General features: G+C 53.0%; 1 protein-coding gene across 3 annotated transcripts in view; it reads left to right on the top strand.

Moving 5' to 3' along the window:
* ADAMTS14 (ADAM metallopeptidase with thrombospondin type 1 motif 14) overlaps positions 1 to 15,592 on the top strand; it is an 88,913-nt gene that overhangs the window by 22,234 nt on the left and 51,087 nt on the right. For all 3 annotated transcript variants that reach the window (XM_045842434.1, XM_045842433.1, XM_045842435.1), the window contains exons 3-4: positions 6,616 to 6,772; positions 12,503 to 12,693. In XM_045842434.1, coding sequence (XP_045698390.1) covers positions 6,616 to 6,772; positions 12,503 to 12,693 — 348 coding nt within the window. The remainder of the gene's footprint in view (positions 1 to 6,615; positions 6,773 to 12,502; positions 12,694 to 15,592) is intronic.

The following is a 15,592-nucleotide window of genomic DNA, read 5'->3' as shown; positions in this document are numbered from 1 at the left end:
CTCTCTGAAAAGCACACATGCGGTACTTAAAGCCACGGGATCAGGGGGAATTTCCAGGGGGCATGTGTGGCTGGTGGAGCTGAGTGAGACCAGGACAAAGAATTGATGGCTGGCTCTGGGCACATGAGGTCACAAGTGGCCCGGATGAGAGCAGTTTTCAGGAAGTGGTGGCTCCAGAAGGCCCTGTGGGATGGGTAGAGGGGAGGCATGAGACCTGGAGGTGGAGGCAGTGAGTGTAGATACCTCTTTCTGCCTGGGAGGAAAGCAGAGACCGGCAATAGCTGCACTGGGCTGGGAGGGAGCGAGGGAGGGAGTTTCCCAGATGGGAGGTCCCTGGGTGCACCTGTGTGTCGATGAGAACAATCAGGAGAGGGAGCAAGCGTGGCGATGCCAGAAAGAGCCTACTGACTGCCAGAGCCAGGTCCTCAAAGAGGTGAAAGGGAGGCGATCCTGAGCACGGGGTGGTGCGAGGACAGGGGAGAGCCCTCCTGGTGGTGTCTGCTTCCTCCTTGAAAACAGGAGAGGGTGAGGGTGGGGCAGTGCTGGGAGTCTAAGCCACTGGGAGAGCTGGAATGTGGACAGAACAGGGAGGCGCGGCAGAATCCCTGGCCAGCAGCACGCTCACGTGAGAGTTGTGACCGCTGGTTTCGAGGGATACCAGTGGGCCCCATGTGTGTTTTCTCCATCAGTGTGTGGACATGGAGTGTGTGGCTGGTGGGTTGAACCAGGGCAGCGGCTCCTCTGGGAAAGTAGGATGGAGGGGGAGGGGAAGGGGAGGGGAGAGTTATATATGTTTACAGGGGAATTATGATCCTAGACCAGGAAGTCCCAGGTGGTGAGAAGGGGTGTGAGGACTTGGTGGGGGGCCAGGGAATGACAGTGATAAAGTGGTGGGGTCACACGTTGGAGGTCCCGATGAAGTTTAACAGTAGTGGAGCCAGCACGCTGGAGGGGTAAGTGAGCAGGGCAGAGGCAGGAGGGAAGGAGACTGCTGAGGTCAAGGGTGCTGTGGTGGGAGTGGGTGATATGGTCCTGGGAGGGAGTCGGGGAGTCAGGGAGGGAGCGTGGCTGGCAGTGGCTGGCGTAGAAGCAGGTTGCTGGGTTCGGGGAGAACCTGGTGGAAGCCATTTCTGATTCTCACTCCACTCCCAGTTCTGTGCCTCACCACAGATGCCACTTGCTGGGTTTTCTTTCATTTCCTACAGTGGAACAGTTTCAAGCTGAATTTGCTGGAAGCCTAGAACCTGAGACAGCACAGCAGGCAGTAAAACTCTCGTAATGGAATTTCCAGAACAAGTTCGGGCCCAAGAAGACGCTCTCCTTGGGAGGTGGTGGGATGGTTGGGTGGGAGGAGGCCTGCCCTGCTCCTTTGTCTTCTGGGAGGCGCCCCGTAGGCCAGCCTTGGAAAGACAAGGAGAGGAGACCTGGCTCTGCTGGAGCTGCCGTCTTGAAATGCTTCTTCCTGGCATTCAACGGAGCTGGCGAGTCCGAGGGTGCAAATGTGGGTTCAGGATCCCCCATCCCAGAGCCAAGCCGCTTGCCCCGTCTGGACCCCGGGCTGGGTCCTTGCCTATTATCTCTGCATTGGACTCAGCACCGATGGAGACCTGCCCTTGCCCGAGTCTGGGCTTTTGCACTGTCTAAGGATGTGCATTCCTGTCCTTGGGGATGCCTTCCTGGGACCTCTCTTTCCTGGCCCTGTACCCTTGCCTCCCAATTTACATGCAAGTACATGCAATTTTAGAATAAATGTGTTTGTTTACATGCATGCAGGCTAATTCCAAAATACTATGGCTCCAGTTATCCGCTAAAATATTTGGGACCTCACCCTGATGATGGCTACTGCTGACAACTGAACTTGCTCAGTCACGGCCAGGGACAGGGCACAGGGTGGTTTCTAAGCCAGCATGCAGCTCTCTTGTGACCCCGACAAGTGTCCTTCACTCCCTGGAATTACACTCTGGAGTTGGGGGCTCCCCTGAGGGGAAGCAGGCCTGGAAAACCTCAACTGGCTTGGCCTGGGGCCTCTGCATGAAGAGGCAGCAGAAGGTGTCACCTTTGCAACTAAAACAATGTCACGGTGATATCAAACAGGCCTCCCCCATCAGCCAGTCACCTCCTAGAAAAGGCCCCTCAAAAAACAGTTACATTAAAGGGTCTTCAGCTTGGCTGAGGGGCTAGCCTGCCCATTGGAGTTTCCATTCAGAAAAATAGCCTGAGTGTCTGACTAGTACATGGACTCAATTGGTTGTGACCAGCTATTTTTGTTTTATTTTGTTTTTATTGCATAAAGAAAAGAAACTTTCTAACATGTATTTTCTACTTATTTATTATATTTCCAAAAGAATAAAATATGGGTAAAAACAGATATGGTTGACATTTCTTTTCCAACTAAGTAGAACTAATCTCACCCCCCTTTACTTCTTATACAGAAAGCTGAGTTGATTTTAGAGCTTTAAAATTAGCCACCACTTTTCAGAAACATAAACATCTCATAAATCGAGAGGCGGGAGTAATTTGGCAGGGAGGCAGAGAGCCAGAAAGCTCCCTCTGCCAGGCTGTCTGCCCTGCGCGGGGCCCAGTTTCCTGGCCAGGGCAGAGCTGGAGGGGATCGCGGGCCAACCCCTCGTGTCATGGATGGGAAACTGAGGGCTTCGTGGGAGGGGCTGGCCCAGCCTGCGTCCTGATCTGGTGTCTGGGCCTGCCTGCCCATTCCCTCCGAGGCTGAGGGGCACCCAGGCCTGGGCAAGAACTGCCTGTCAGGACTGGACACGATGCACAAAATGGACAAGGAAAATTGCTGGGGAAGTTCTGCCTTTGATCCTGGGGTGGGGGCTGCTGGAACCCCCAGGCACAGAGGGCCTTGAAACTTATTATCCAGGTTGCATATTGTCCAGGGTTGTCTTAGCCCTAAACAGTTAAAGCAGGGTGGGGAAAACAGATTATTTCACTCTTGCCTGGGGAGAGGCCAGTGGGCAGTGTGGAGCTGGACTCCACTCGGGCAGAGGAGTGCTGAGGGTGGGACGCTGAGGGTGTGATGAGGGTGGCGTGCGGGTGAGAACCCTTTCCTGCTGGGGTTGCTCTGCCTGGGGAGTGGAAGGGCTCTGTTCCTGTGAGTGCTGATGGCTGAAACCTCTCCCCATCTCCCACCAGGGTGGGTGGAGGACTGGCTTCCAGGACAGCCGTGTTTTTCGTTTGTGTGTGTGTGTTTGTTTTGCCCAGAGGTGGAATATCTTGCTTGCTTTGCAAGGTCAGACCAGACAGAGGCCCAGGGATTTGCAAATGGGACTATGACAGAAAAGTTTCTTCAGTCCAAGGGGCCCTGAAGGGCAGAAGCAGGGCCCAAGGATGGCCTGAGGTGATGCAGCCTAGTGGTTAAGAGCCACATGGAGCTGGGCTCTTGTTCTAGGCCTGTCACTTACTTGCTAGGTGACTTTGGACAAGTTACTTAGCTATCCTGAGCCTCTGTTTCCTTATCCATGAAATGGGTCTAATATTTGTGGCTATTTCATAGGATTGCTGTAAAGACTCAATAAGATCTATAAGTATAAGTGGCAGATCCTGTTATTATGACACACTCTTTGTAAAGGGTAGCATGTAGGTAAGTATGCTTCAGCTAAGGAAAACATTGTAAGTATCCTCACACAGAAAAGATTGTATATTGAGCGAGGGAGTTCTCTATCACTAGAGACATCCAAACGAAAGTTAGAGGTGCCCTAACTGGCGATGTTGTTGAGGTTTTGAAGCCCCAAACCGAGGCAGGTGTGACGATCTTGAAAGGCTGGTGTGGCCCAGGCTTGTGGGCAGGCAGGGGTGGGCTGGAAGGCAGTGCCTTGCGACCCAGCCTAGGGCTGTGTGGATCATTCTGGAACCTGCCACCATCATATGAGGCATTGAGATCTGGTGGCCAAATCAAGCCACCAGATCTGGGTGGTGAGGCAGAATTCTTCTGGGAATCCCAGAAGAATCCTTCTTGTGTAGTTGGTTAACCAAGTCTCAGAACGGGGGAGGGCCATGCCACATGGCCCAGTGTGCAGGGGTGGCTGAATGGGGTCTTCTGCTCCCTGGCCTGGAGAAGTCTACTGCCAGCCTGCTTCTGGAGGGCAGCAAAGGCTGCAGTGCCCGGCAAGCCTGGGTTTGTAGACTTCAGCCTGGATGAAGTGCAGGCCTTCTGAGTGGTGCTGTGAGGGTCTCTTGCTTTGCTTGGCCTTGAACAGAGCAGAACGATCCCCCTGGGTATCAGAGCAGGGTACAGCAGGAGGGATGGGATGGGTGCGGGGCTGGGCTGAGAGTCCTGTCACAAGCCCCGTGGCCACAGAGCTGCAGGAGGTTTGCGAGGAATGCCCTGGGCCCTTCTGCCCCATGGCCCCGTGTTCCCTGGAAGACAGCCTTCCTTCGGGGATTCTGCTGGGCTGCTGTGGCAGAGGCCCTTTGGCCAGGACATGCTGTCCACGTTCCGGCTCAGCCTCTGCCCGTGAGCTTGGATGCCTCCCGGGTGCTCACACTGCCTTCATGCTTCCGTCCCCTTGCCCAGGCCCCTACCTGACATACCCTTTCTAGCTCAGGTGGGCTTCTTCTGCCCGCCCCCAACAGCTTCTCCTCTCTGATGTAGTCATCACCTTTCTGCCGGCCATGGGGGTGTAGCAGGGACTGTGAGTCCCAGGGTGACCATGCGACTCAGGCTGGGCCAACCACAGTTTCCCTTGGGCTGTTGCAGGTCGGGCTATAGAAAGAGAGCCTCCTTGTCTCTGGTGGCAGGCTGGAGATGTGTCCACAAGAGTGGGCTACGTAGCCTTGTCTGGGAGAACAGAGCTGCTGCAGAGGGTGCTGAGAGGAGGGTGGAGAGGGAGCCGAGTGCCTGCCCTGCCATAGTCTGTCATGGGGCCAATAAACTCCACTTGGGACCAAGAGGGTTCAAGTTGAATGTCTTCCCCTTGCCCCTGAGAGCCTGTTGGATACCCACCCTTCAGTCAGACCCGCCCACCACAGCACTGAGCCCAACACGTGGCCACATTCTGCTCCTCTGCGGGCCCTTCCCTCCAGGTGATGAGCAGCTCACAGCCGAAAGCTGGGCTTTATTTATGATCTGTTTCTTCCTGCCCTTGGCACATAGCAGGTGCCAAGGCAAAAAAGTAAAATTGCTTTGAATGAAAGGAAGTACGCACAATGTAAGGTTTGTTGTTGACATTTTAATAAGCAGACTGGAACTTTTGTAGACAACTGAGTGTTGCCTTACAAGATGGTTACCTGGGAAGCCCTACTCTTATTCTGGTATAATGCCACTCTTTTTCCCTAGAACATGTTTGGCCTCCTGATTGGGTCAGCTTGTGAGACACAGGGGGCTGCCACCTTGGTTTTGATCCAAAGTGGGGTTTTCTGTCGGACCCAGAGCTCCAGCTGGAAGGGGCATGGAAAGGACTGGCCGCTGCTGGGAGGCCCCGTAGGGTGTGCTCTGTAGGTCTCACAGGGGATCCCTAAGAAGCAACCTCAAGCAGGCTGAGGCGGGAAAACTGGGGAAACTGGTGGGTTTCAGGTTCATAAAGTGGCTGCTTGGAAAAAAGGCACTCCTCCTTGGATGGGGAGGGCCCAGCACATTTATAAAAATGGTCTCTCCATTCGCTTCTTTGTGCTCACAGCTGTACTCCCAGCACCCGAAGCAGTGTGGGTATGCAGTAGGCACTCAATAGATATTTGTTGAAGGAGAGAGGGAATTCAACAAACATATATTTGTTAAGGATTGCCTTTCATTTTCCAGGCACTGTGGGAGGAGGGCAGGTCTTACCCCTCTTACCAGGCGGACCCGTGGGTTGGGGGTGGGGTGGGGGAGGGCTGCGCAGCTACGCACATTCACACACATTCACACACATTCACACACACCTAGTCATAGGTTCAGTGTCCCGGGGATTATTGCCTCCACTGGGGCCTCATAACACATGGGCTGGGCTTGGCTAAGGCTATATGTTTTTATTTCCAAGGCCAATACCTGATTTTTTTAAAGAGACTATTTTGATGCAGACAAAAATTAGATTAAAACCAGAGCACATGCTCCCGGGGCACGATCCCCCGGCTTGTTACAGCCAGCGAACAGCTGCTTTCCCTGGCCGGCGTGCACACGTGCCTTAAGTCTGAAATAATAGCACTTTGTGCTGGAGCGGGGGCCAGCTCCCACCTTCGAGATAGTGGAGGCTTACCAATAGGGTTTCTCCTCTGCCTGCAGGCAAAAGCAACCCCCCGTGATGGTGGCAGTGCTTTGGGGTGCAGTGCAGTGCCCTGGGGTGTGTGCATGTCCCTCATCCTCATGGCAGTGGCCCCCCTTTAAGCACCGGAACCTGTTGTTTACATGAAGTGTGTGTAGCACCCCACGAGTGCACAGCACAGTGAAAGTGGGTCTGCTGTTCCTGAAACTGGCATGGGCTCCCTCACACAGCTCCTTTGACCCCTCCCAGTGGCCTGCGGGATGCCAGAGCTCCCCAGGACCCCGGGAGAACAGCCTGCCTACCTGTGGTCACACGCACGTGGTCACATATGTGTGCATTCACTAATACTCACTTGTACTGTGCCATGTATTCATGACTCTTCTATCTCCCCCTTCTGCTTGCTGCGTCCCCGGTTCAGGCTGGCCTCATCCGTACAGATGTCACCGACTACTTCATTGAGCCCCTGGAGCGGGGGCAGCAGGACAAGGAGGCGAGTGGGAGGACACACGTGGTGTACCGCCGGGAAGTCGTCCAGCAGGAGTGGGCGGAGCCCGGAGGGGACCTCCACAACGAAGGTAAGCTGTGGGCAGGGCCCCCAAGCTCTGCCTCTGCCCATACCTTCTCGGAGTCTTCAGGTAACTGCAGGCCTTAAACCCCTCAATGCCTGGCCGGAGTCTTCTCATCTGTAATGTGGGACTGGGCCATGCAGACCTACTGTACCTACTGTGCCCGGGGTTTTTAGAGGCAACTACGACTGGCTGCAGCTGGGGGCCAGAGGAGCTACCTGAGCCCCCGAACAATGGAACCTGGGACTACAGCGTTGCTCTGCAAGGCTGTTTCTCTGCCCAAGTAGCAGGCGGAACGGCTGCAGTTAGCTCTTTCCCCTAATGCTCAACTCAACCTCTGGGAGCCACAGGAAGGAAGTTCTTAGAACACTTCTAAGGAACCTGCCCTGTGTCAGGGCATCGGGGTCGGCTTGGTGTCTACTAGACCATTTTAAAACCCTGTCTCCAGTGCTGTCTAGTGTGTGACCCTAGCAAGTTACTTACCACCTCTGAGCCTCATTTGCTAATCTGTAAAGTGGGAGGGATTGTTGTTTACCTCTGAGATTGTATGGATTAGTGATAGTGGAGCTTGGCACACAGTAGGTGCTTAATGACTACTAGTCAGTTATGAGGCTGACTACTGACATGGCAGGGTGAGATCCCCTGTGAGCAGAGGCATCCCTGCACCCTGGTGACCAGCATAGCACTCAGGACCCAAGGGTGAGCGAGTGAAGCAATAGATGCCATACATGCTGGTCCCAGGCCCATGGCCAGCTTCATAGTCCCAGTTAGCCTGGTCATGAAGGCTTTTGCCAAAAGGACGTGAGAAGGCCCTGGGTGGAAGCCCGCCATGAGCAACCACACCCTCCAGCCAGGGCCCTGGAGGGGTTGAGCATAGCATGAAGGAATGCTTGAAGACCGGTTGTCCCTACATACAGTGCCTCCTTTGAAGCTCCAGCTGCTCTCCATGTTGCTCATAAGCAGAGCCGCAGCACTGCACTAGCCCAGAGGAGGAGGGCTCTGTGGGCCTGTGGTGTGGGGTGGGGGGCAGGGGGCTGGGCGGAGCCTTGGGGGCTGGGGAGGATTGCAGGGGCAGGGTGGGGACCTGCACCATTCCCTCAATCACGGCAGGTAAGGACGGCAAGGCTCATTAGGCTCCATTTTATTTGAAGGCAGTTCTGAATCAAAAACGCATAAATCCCTTTTGGGGAGAGACCCTGGGGAAGTCCTGCTCATGGGTCTGAGGCTGGAACCAACCCCGTGACCTGTTACTGTCTGTGGCTGGGAAGCTCAGACCACTGAGCTGGCGGAGTTGCAGTTCCGGCCAGGACTCTGGTGTGACTCCCTCTCGTCAGGCTGCCTGTGGCCATGCCTTGCCCTGGGCCCGTCGGAGTTCTTCCTTGGAAAGACAAGGGGCGACGGAAGACTTTCTTGGAAACCTGTGACTCTTACTCACTCTGTGTTTCAGACCAGCAGTGGGTCTGAGCCCAGTGTGTGGAGAAGCGTTTGTGGGTTCGCCTGTCTTCCATTTACTATTCTTCATGAAGATGAAAGGTTTTACCTCAAGTCTTTGGGTTTGGTTCTTGGCACACAGAGAAACACCTCAGAGGCCCGGGCCAGCTGGTCAGCACCTGCTTAGCCACAGGAAACAGGCCTTGGGGGAATCTCCCCCAGCTGAGCACCTTCCCCCATCTTTGTCTGTCCCCATCAGGGTATGGCCTTGGCTGCTACTTCCCGAGGAGTGCATGCATGCACCCCCCATTCTCACACACTCACCTGTACACACTCGCTCATTCACATGCAACACACACCAGTCATACCTCACCCACTCACACTCAGTCACACAGCTTACACATTCACTCATACTCATTCACACACGCTAATACCCACTCACACCCCTCCACACAGTCACACATCCCACACACTGACACTCACCCACTCACATCCCCCCACAGTCACATACTCAGCATCCCCCACACCCTTGATGGGCTCCAAAGAAGAGTTAAGTGATTCTCTCTCAAGGACTCTGGTGGGAAATCCAAACCACTCCAAGTCCTGGGTACAGACTCCCTTGGCTGGACCTCCAGGTGTGAGCTGGGCCTCACTGCAGGCCCCCGGGGGCTTCCCTGTGGACCCTGCCTTGGCCTGGCAGGGTGTGCCCTGGACAGGCGTTCCCATACTCCTAGCACTACCCTTTCCTTCCGTAACCCATGGTCCTGCTCTCTGTCACCTCTTCCCACCCTCCACTTCCTTCCTGAATGCCAATGGGCCATGTGCGCCTGTGGCCAGAGTTCCAGCTCCCAGGCCAGAGCTGGGGCTGCCTGAGGCCGGGGCTGCCCGACGCCAGGGCAGCTGGCCAGGCTGGGGCCCAGGGCTGCTGTGTGTGTGTGTGTGTGTGTGTGTGTGTGTGTGTGTGTGTGTGTATGTTTAATTGAAATGAAATCCACCATTTTAACCATTTTAATTAAAGTGTACAATTCCATGGTTTCTTACTATATTCACAATGTTGAGTAACCATCACCACTATCGAATTCCAGAACATTTCCATAATTCCCATAAAAACCTCTGTACCCGTTCACTAGCAGTCACTCCCGTCTCCCTCTGGCCCGATGCCCTGGCAATCAGTCACTAGTCCACCTTCTGTCTCTGTACGTTTGCCCGTTCTGCACGTCTCGTGTAAATGGAAGGACAGGGTATGTGGCCTCCTGGGACTGGCTCCTTTTGTTTAGCACACACACTCCCTCCGTGTCGGAGCCAGTCTCGGCACTTCAGTCCTCTGTGGTGGGGTGATGCTCCACTGCGTGGATGCGGCACGGTTTGTTCATCCACCTGCTGATAGGCCTTTGGGTTGTCTCTGTGTTTTTCTTTATGATTGTGCTGCTGTGAACGTTTGTGGACGAGTTTTGGTGGAACACATGTTTTCGATTCTTTTCGGTGTATACCTAGGAGTGGAATTTCTGGGTCCTATGACAGTTCTGTGTTTAACTTCCTGGGGACCTGCCAAACTGTTTTTCAAAGCAGCTGCGTCATTTTACATTCTCTTGAGGCTGCCTGGGTGGGCTCACTGAAAGCCTCCCAGTGTCCTGCTGCCCCCATCTCCCCACATTTCGAGGGTCACCTGTTTTGGCCTGAAGGGTGAGAGACACACAGAAGAGGGTGTGGGTGGAACATCTCCGGAGTCGATGGCTGACGCCAGCAGGCCCTCCCCAACTCCCCTCTCTGTTTTTGCTGAGGGGGGTATCGGCTGGTCCCTGATGGGGAGTGATAGTGGGAGAGGGGCAGATCTGAGTTTACATTCTGGGCTTCTGCCGTCAACTTGCTGTGTGACCTGGGATGAGTCAGGCAACCTCTCTGAGCCTCCCTTTGACAGACTGGGCAGGGAGAGCTGTGAAGGTCAAGATCCACATTTCTCTTGTAGTTCATGAACCTCCAGGTACCGCTGCAGGTTCTCCCCACTCCACGGAGAGAGCCCTCGTCCCTTCTTCTCCTCTCCTCCTGGGGGCCCCCCTCCTCTCTCCCAGCAGTTTGTCTGTGGGTTGCTGTGCACACTGTCAGGCCCGGGCCCCAGGGCTGCCAGGTGCTCTCGTGCAGTGTAGCCTGCGAAGAGGGACACATGGTCCTCGGGGGCAGGTGAGAGTGACCCGGACTTGACCCTGCTTGCCAAGCCGTGATTGCCCAGGGGCCAGCCGTTCTTTTCTGGTTTCCACAGTAGGCCAGTGGCCACACATTTTTTTTCAGTCCTTAAGTCTGGTGCTTTTTTCCCTTTGCACTGTAGCTCCCTAACCACAGGGGAAATAGATAGACAGTAGCACTGAGTCCTGTGGTTCCGATGGCCCTGTCCTTGGATTTCAGTTCCTCAAGAACCTGTCAGCAGAGGCTTAGAGGCAGAACTTGGGTCTCTGCGAAGGTATCTTACGACTCGTCCCCAAGGATCACCCACACCGTGGATGGTGTCTTCACAAAGTTGCTCAAATGGGTTTCACAGGGACCGTTCCCTCTGCTCCCTATGCTCCAGCAGGTTGTCCTCCTTCCCGTCGGCCCAGCTTAGATGTGCTCTCCTCCAGAAGCCCCCCTTAACACCCCCGTCCTGCTTTGGCACTTGGTGTGAAAGCCTTTGCCAGGCAGTCCTACTCAGCCCTTGACATTACTGTGTTACCGCAGTCTGGCATCTTACCTGTTACCTGCACATCACCTACCCACCATCCACTTTTAAGTATTGGGGCCCCTCCTGTAGCTGCATCCTTGGATACATTCTAGGATTTTAGTGGTGGCATCTTTACAGCCTTAGTCCCGGCCCACTCTCGGTGAGGTTCTCAAATAACTGTAGATAGAATGAATGTTCTTAGAAATCAGTAGAACAATTATCAGAACTTCAGGGCGGGAGGGCAGGAAAGGCATTAAAAGTTAAGACTTTGAAGCTTTCTTGAGAGACCCCAGGCTTCTCTCCAGCTCTCTTAGGTTTGTTTCCCTGTAGTGTCCTCATGTACCCTCATTCCACTGCCCCAACAAATGTTTCTTCAGTCTTCATTCAGACTATGGTGTCAATGACTGATAACTGTTGAAGGTATTGCCTTTATAAGTAGCAGTATGCATAGTGATGTTAGAGAGCATGGTCTTTGGATCCAGATAGCCCTGGACAAGGTACTATGAACCTCAGTTTGTTCACCTGTATAATGGGAACAATAAACTAATAGAGTTGTAAGGACTGGATTAGATTAGGTTAGATTGGGTAGATTAGGTTGGGTAGAAGTAAGGCCTATGGACCAAAAATGGCCCACCACTTGTTTTTGTCAATAAAGTTTTAGAACACAAAACTGGAATACAGAAACACATATTTGTTTATGCATTATCTGTGGCTACTTTTGTGCTTCAATAGCCGAATTGAATAGCTGAGACAGAGGCTGTATGATTCACAAAGCCTAAAATATTTACTATTTGCAGAAAAAGTGGCAACTCCTAGATTACATTATATAAATTAATGAATCCTAGTTATATAAACATTTTTTAAAGATTTTATTTATTTATTTTTAGGGAAGGAAGGGAGGGGGAGAGAGAGAGAGAGAGAGAGAGAGAGAGAGAGACATCAATGTGCGGTTGCTGGGGGTTATGGCCTGCAACCCAGGCATGTACCCTGGCTGGGAATCGAACCTGGGACACTTTGGTTCCCAGCCCGCGCTCAATCCACTGAGCTACGCCAGCCAGGGCTACATTTTTTTTTTAGCCAAAAGGCCAAAGCTGTAGTGGTGAGACTTTGGGTCACTGGCAGTGATTGGGTTTTGAGAGGCTTGGGGCGTGCTACAGGGATGCCTGAAATGTCATGCATCGGCCACAGGAACATTACAGGTTTTTCTTTATCAAGATGTTTCCGCCCACTGCCACCTTTGATTTTCATAGCAAGTTTTGGGGCAGGAGATCAAGGTTCATCCATGTTCATGTCACGGGGAGGGAGATGGAGGTCCAGAGAAGTGAAGGGGCAGGGCTTGACCAAGACACGTGGTGAGATGGCAACCAGGAGGAACTGGAACCCAGGTCTGTTCTCCCTTCTCTGCTACTCGTCGCCTCAAAGGCAGCTGTGCCCTGTGCCCAGAAAAGGGCTCCTGTTCATGAGTGACCTGGTATGGAACAAACCCTCATGCTCTGTGGGTTTACAGAAGCAGGGAGAAGGGCACATGTGACAGGGGCAGGGGTGGGGTGATAGGCAGTGTCATAGTGCAGCCCCTTATGTGGATTTGACTTTGGTCTCTTCTCATCCTGTTCTAGCCTTTGGCCCAGGCGACCTTCCCAACCTGCTGGGCCTGGTGGGGGGCCAGCTGGGAGAAGTGGAGCGGAAGCGGCGACATGCCAAGCCGGGCAGCTACAGCATCGAGGTACTGCTGGCAGTGGACGACTCAGTGGTGCGCTTCCACGGCAGGGAGCATGTGCAGAACTATGTCCTCACTCTCATGAACATTGTGAGTGTCCCTGAGCCTTGGGACTGGGGGGCTGGGCCGGGGGTCGGGTGGGACCACTGGAATAACCTGTATGCACTGTTTGTCTCAGGCTTGTGTTTTCTGGGTGGACTTGGGGAGTCTCTCTTTGCTCCTTGGTCCAGCTGGACAGCGGGTTCTGTGGTGAAATGGGCCTGAGTTGGCCTGGCATCCACCCCAGCCTGACCTCAGCTGTACACACGCTAGTCCCTGGCAAGCTTCAGCATTTGGACAGTGGGTTCTGGGCTTGGACACATTCAGAGTCTAGGTCAGGAGTGACTAGTACTTGCCTGAGACTTCTCATCCAGAGAAAATGTGCAGTGCCAGCCAGGGATCCTGGCTAGGTGCTCTCAGCCTGCCGGGGGTGGGTGGGGGGTGGGCTCAGGCTCCCAGTGTGGACTTTGGGTGTTCACAGAGACCTGACAAGCAAGGAAAATGAGGGTCACAGACAAATTTAAGGCTGGTGAAGCAGGGAGCTGTGCCATTTCCTAGGTGGGTGGTGGCTGCTTAGCTGCTGCTGGTGGCTCTCATGGAGACGTGCGGGTCACAGAAAGGCATTTCAAGAAAAGTCAGAAATGCAGTTGTTTTCAGTGCTTTTTAAAAACCTCTTATGGAAAAATTTAAATCCATTTATCTAAGTGAAACTTCTAATTGCTAAGTGTTAACATGAAAAACCATTGTGAATGCTGAACAGAATCTGTCTGCGCACCGCATGTGGCCTGCGAGCACCTTAGAGCTGGGCACCGCTGCGCTAAAGCGGCAGAGACGACAGAGACCAGGAAGGGGAGGAGGGTGAATGCGTCAGAGGTGGGCCCCACACTGTTTCTCTTCCGGCACAAGGCCTGTCAGATACGCGTGTGGCTGTGATCCTGGGAAGGATGAGAACTGGTGTAGGTGAAAGTGGGACCTATGGTAGAAACTGTGCTGGCCACGCCAGATGCTGGGGAAAGTGGGCAGGACCCCAGGTTCTCTCCTATGCAGCTAGGCAGGGAGGTGGCACGCTGGGGTCAGGCCTGGGTCCTCATGCTGAGGCACCGTGGAGTCTGGTTAGGAGGAGGCAAGCAGGGCAGCGAGTGGGCAAATGCCATGTCCATAGGAGACAACAGGGCAGGGGCTTCACCTCCAAGTCTGCAGGTGACAGCTCACGGCTCATCATAGACATTCATCTAGAACACAGGAGCCGAGAAGGAAGGTCCATACACATGGTGGGTCCCAAAGAATTCAAGCGGGGCCTTTTTCAAAAGCCAAAGGCTCCAGCCCCTGTGTGGGCCTCTACTGGCCTTAAGATTAGGGCCCTTTGACCTGAGGCCCGTGAGTAAGTTGGCTAGCTGCATTCTCATGCAGACCGAAAGATGACTGCAGGTGAGCCAGGGCTGGGATAGAATCACCTCACACTCAGTCTAACGTGGGCGGTTCTTGGAGGCCGTGACAGACGTGCAGCCGACCACAGTGCTGCACAGAGAGAACGTTAGTGAATTGGCGAAGAGCATGGGCTTCGGGGTCACACTGTCTGACTCTTTTGACCTTGGGGCAAATTCTCGAGAGTCACTTTCCCTGCTCTTAAAACAGCATTAACAATACTCACCATGCAAGGTTTCGGGACATTAAACAGCACACAGCATGGTACCTTCCATAGCATAAGCTCTCAAAAGTAGTTGGGGATAATAATGATATGACTCTCATGAGGAAACTGGTAACACACTTCTGGGAACTCAACAGTTGATGAGAAGTGTCAACCTCGTGATCATGCCAGACCCCTGGAAACATTTGTAGGATAATAAAACAGCACAACATTGCTGTGCTGGCTGAGGTCCATAATCTGGCCACATGGTAGGCGAGGTGACTGCTAGGAGGGCATGCAGCCAGCCCCTTGTTAGCTGTGTGACCTTGCACAAGAGACCTGCCTTGTCTAGGACTCTGTAGGTAGTAAATGATGGAAAACTAACTCAAACTAGATAAACAGGGTAATTTATTGGCTTGCTCATGGGCCAAACTGTGGGAGGGACATGATGGAGCTGGTTGTAAGTGTAATTGATACTAGAGGTTTATGTTCCCTTCTCTCTATGATATCCTAGTTCTCTCTAACTTTAGTATGTGACAGATTCTGGCCTTTAATGACATCAGGCTGACTCCTATCTCCATAGCTCTGTGGCCAAAGACAAAAGAAGTTTCCTCTCCAGTTCCCAGGTAAAAATTCCCAGGGCAGGACTCTGATTGGTCTAATTTTGGGTCACATGATTACCCATTTGGACCAATCACTGTATGCTGGAGAAGGAAATAGAATTTTTCAAATGAAGAGAGGGACTAGACATAGAATGGCCATTGGAGAACTTGTTCTGGGATAGCCATATACCTCAGTTTGTGTCAGCTACAATATTTAACGTCTGAGAGATGCCATATTTTCATAATACTATCTGCTGTTGGGTTTTTTTGTGAAGGTTAAATATGTATAAAGTATTTAGTACGCTCTTGGCACACAGTGAGTACTCAAGTTATGTGTTCCATCATTCTAGTCATATATTTGTCTTAATGTGTATGTGTATAAGCAGTGCTTTGTCTAAGTCTCTGAAAGTGAGGTCCTTGAGGGTGGGGACTTTTCTTCTACTTTTCTGAACCCCAACCACACACAGCAGAGTGCCCAACACCTGATGAGTGAACAGTACATGTGGAAGCTAACAGTGTCTATGGGAGGAGGAGGGGGCCAGTATCCACTGAGATGGGAAAAGGGGAAGAGAGCAGAGTTCCATCTGAAATGCCAGCATTAGGAAAAAGGCAGGGGTAGAAATCAGCTCCAATTACAGGAGCCCCAGGGAGGAGAGGAGCTGCCAGAAAGTCTGTTCCCGCCACCTCTTTGTTTGGTTATTAATTCTTCTATCCCTTACGG

Source organism: Phyllostomus hastatus, unplaced genomic scaffold (genome assembly GCF_019186645.2).
Source record: "Phyllostomus hastatus isolate PE091 unplaced genomic scaffold, TTU_PhHast_1.1 phas_contig_38, whole genome shotgun sequence".
Lineage (NCBI taxonomy): Eukaryota > Metazoa > Chordata > Mammalia > Chiroptera > Phyllostomidae > Phyllostomus > Phyllostomus hastatus.
This window is presented reverse-complemented; position numbering and strand designations above follow the sequence as displayed.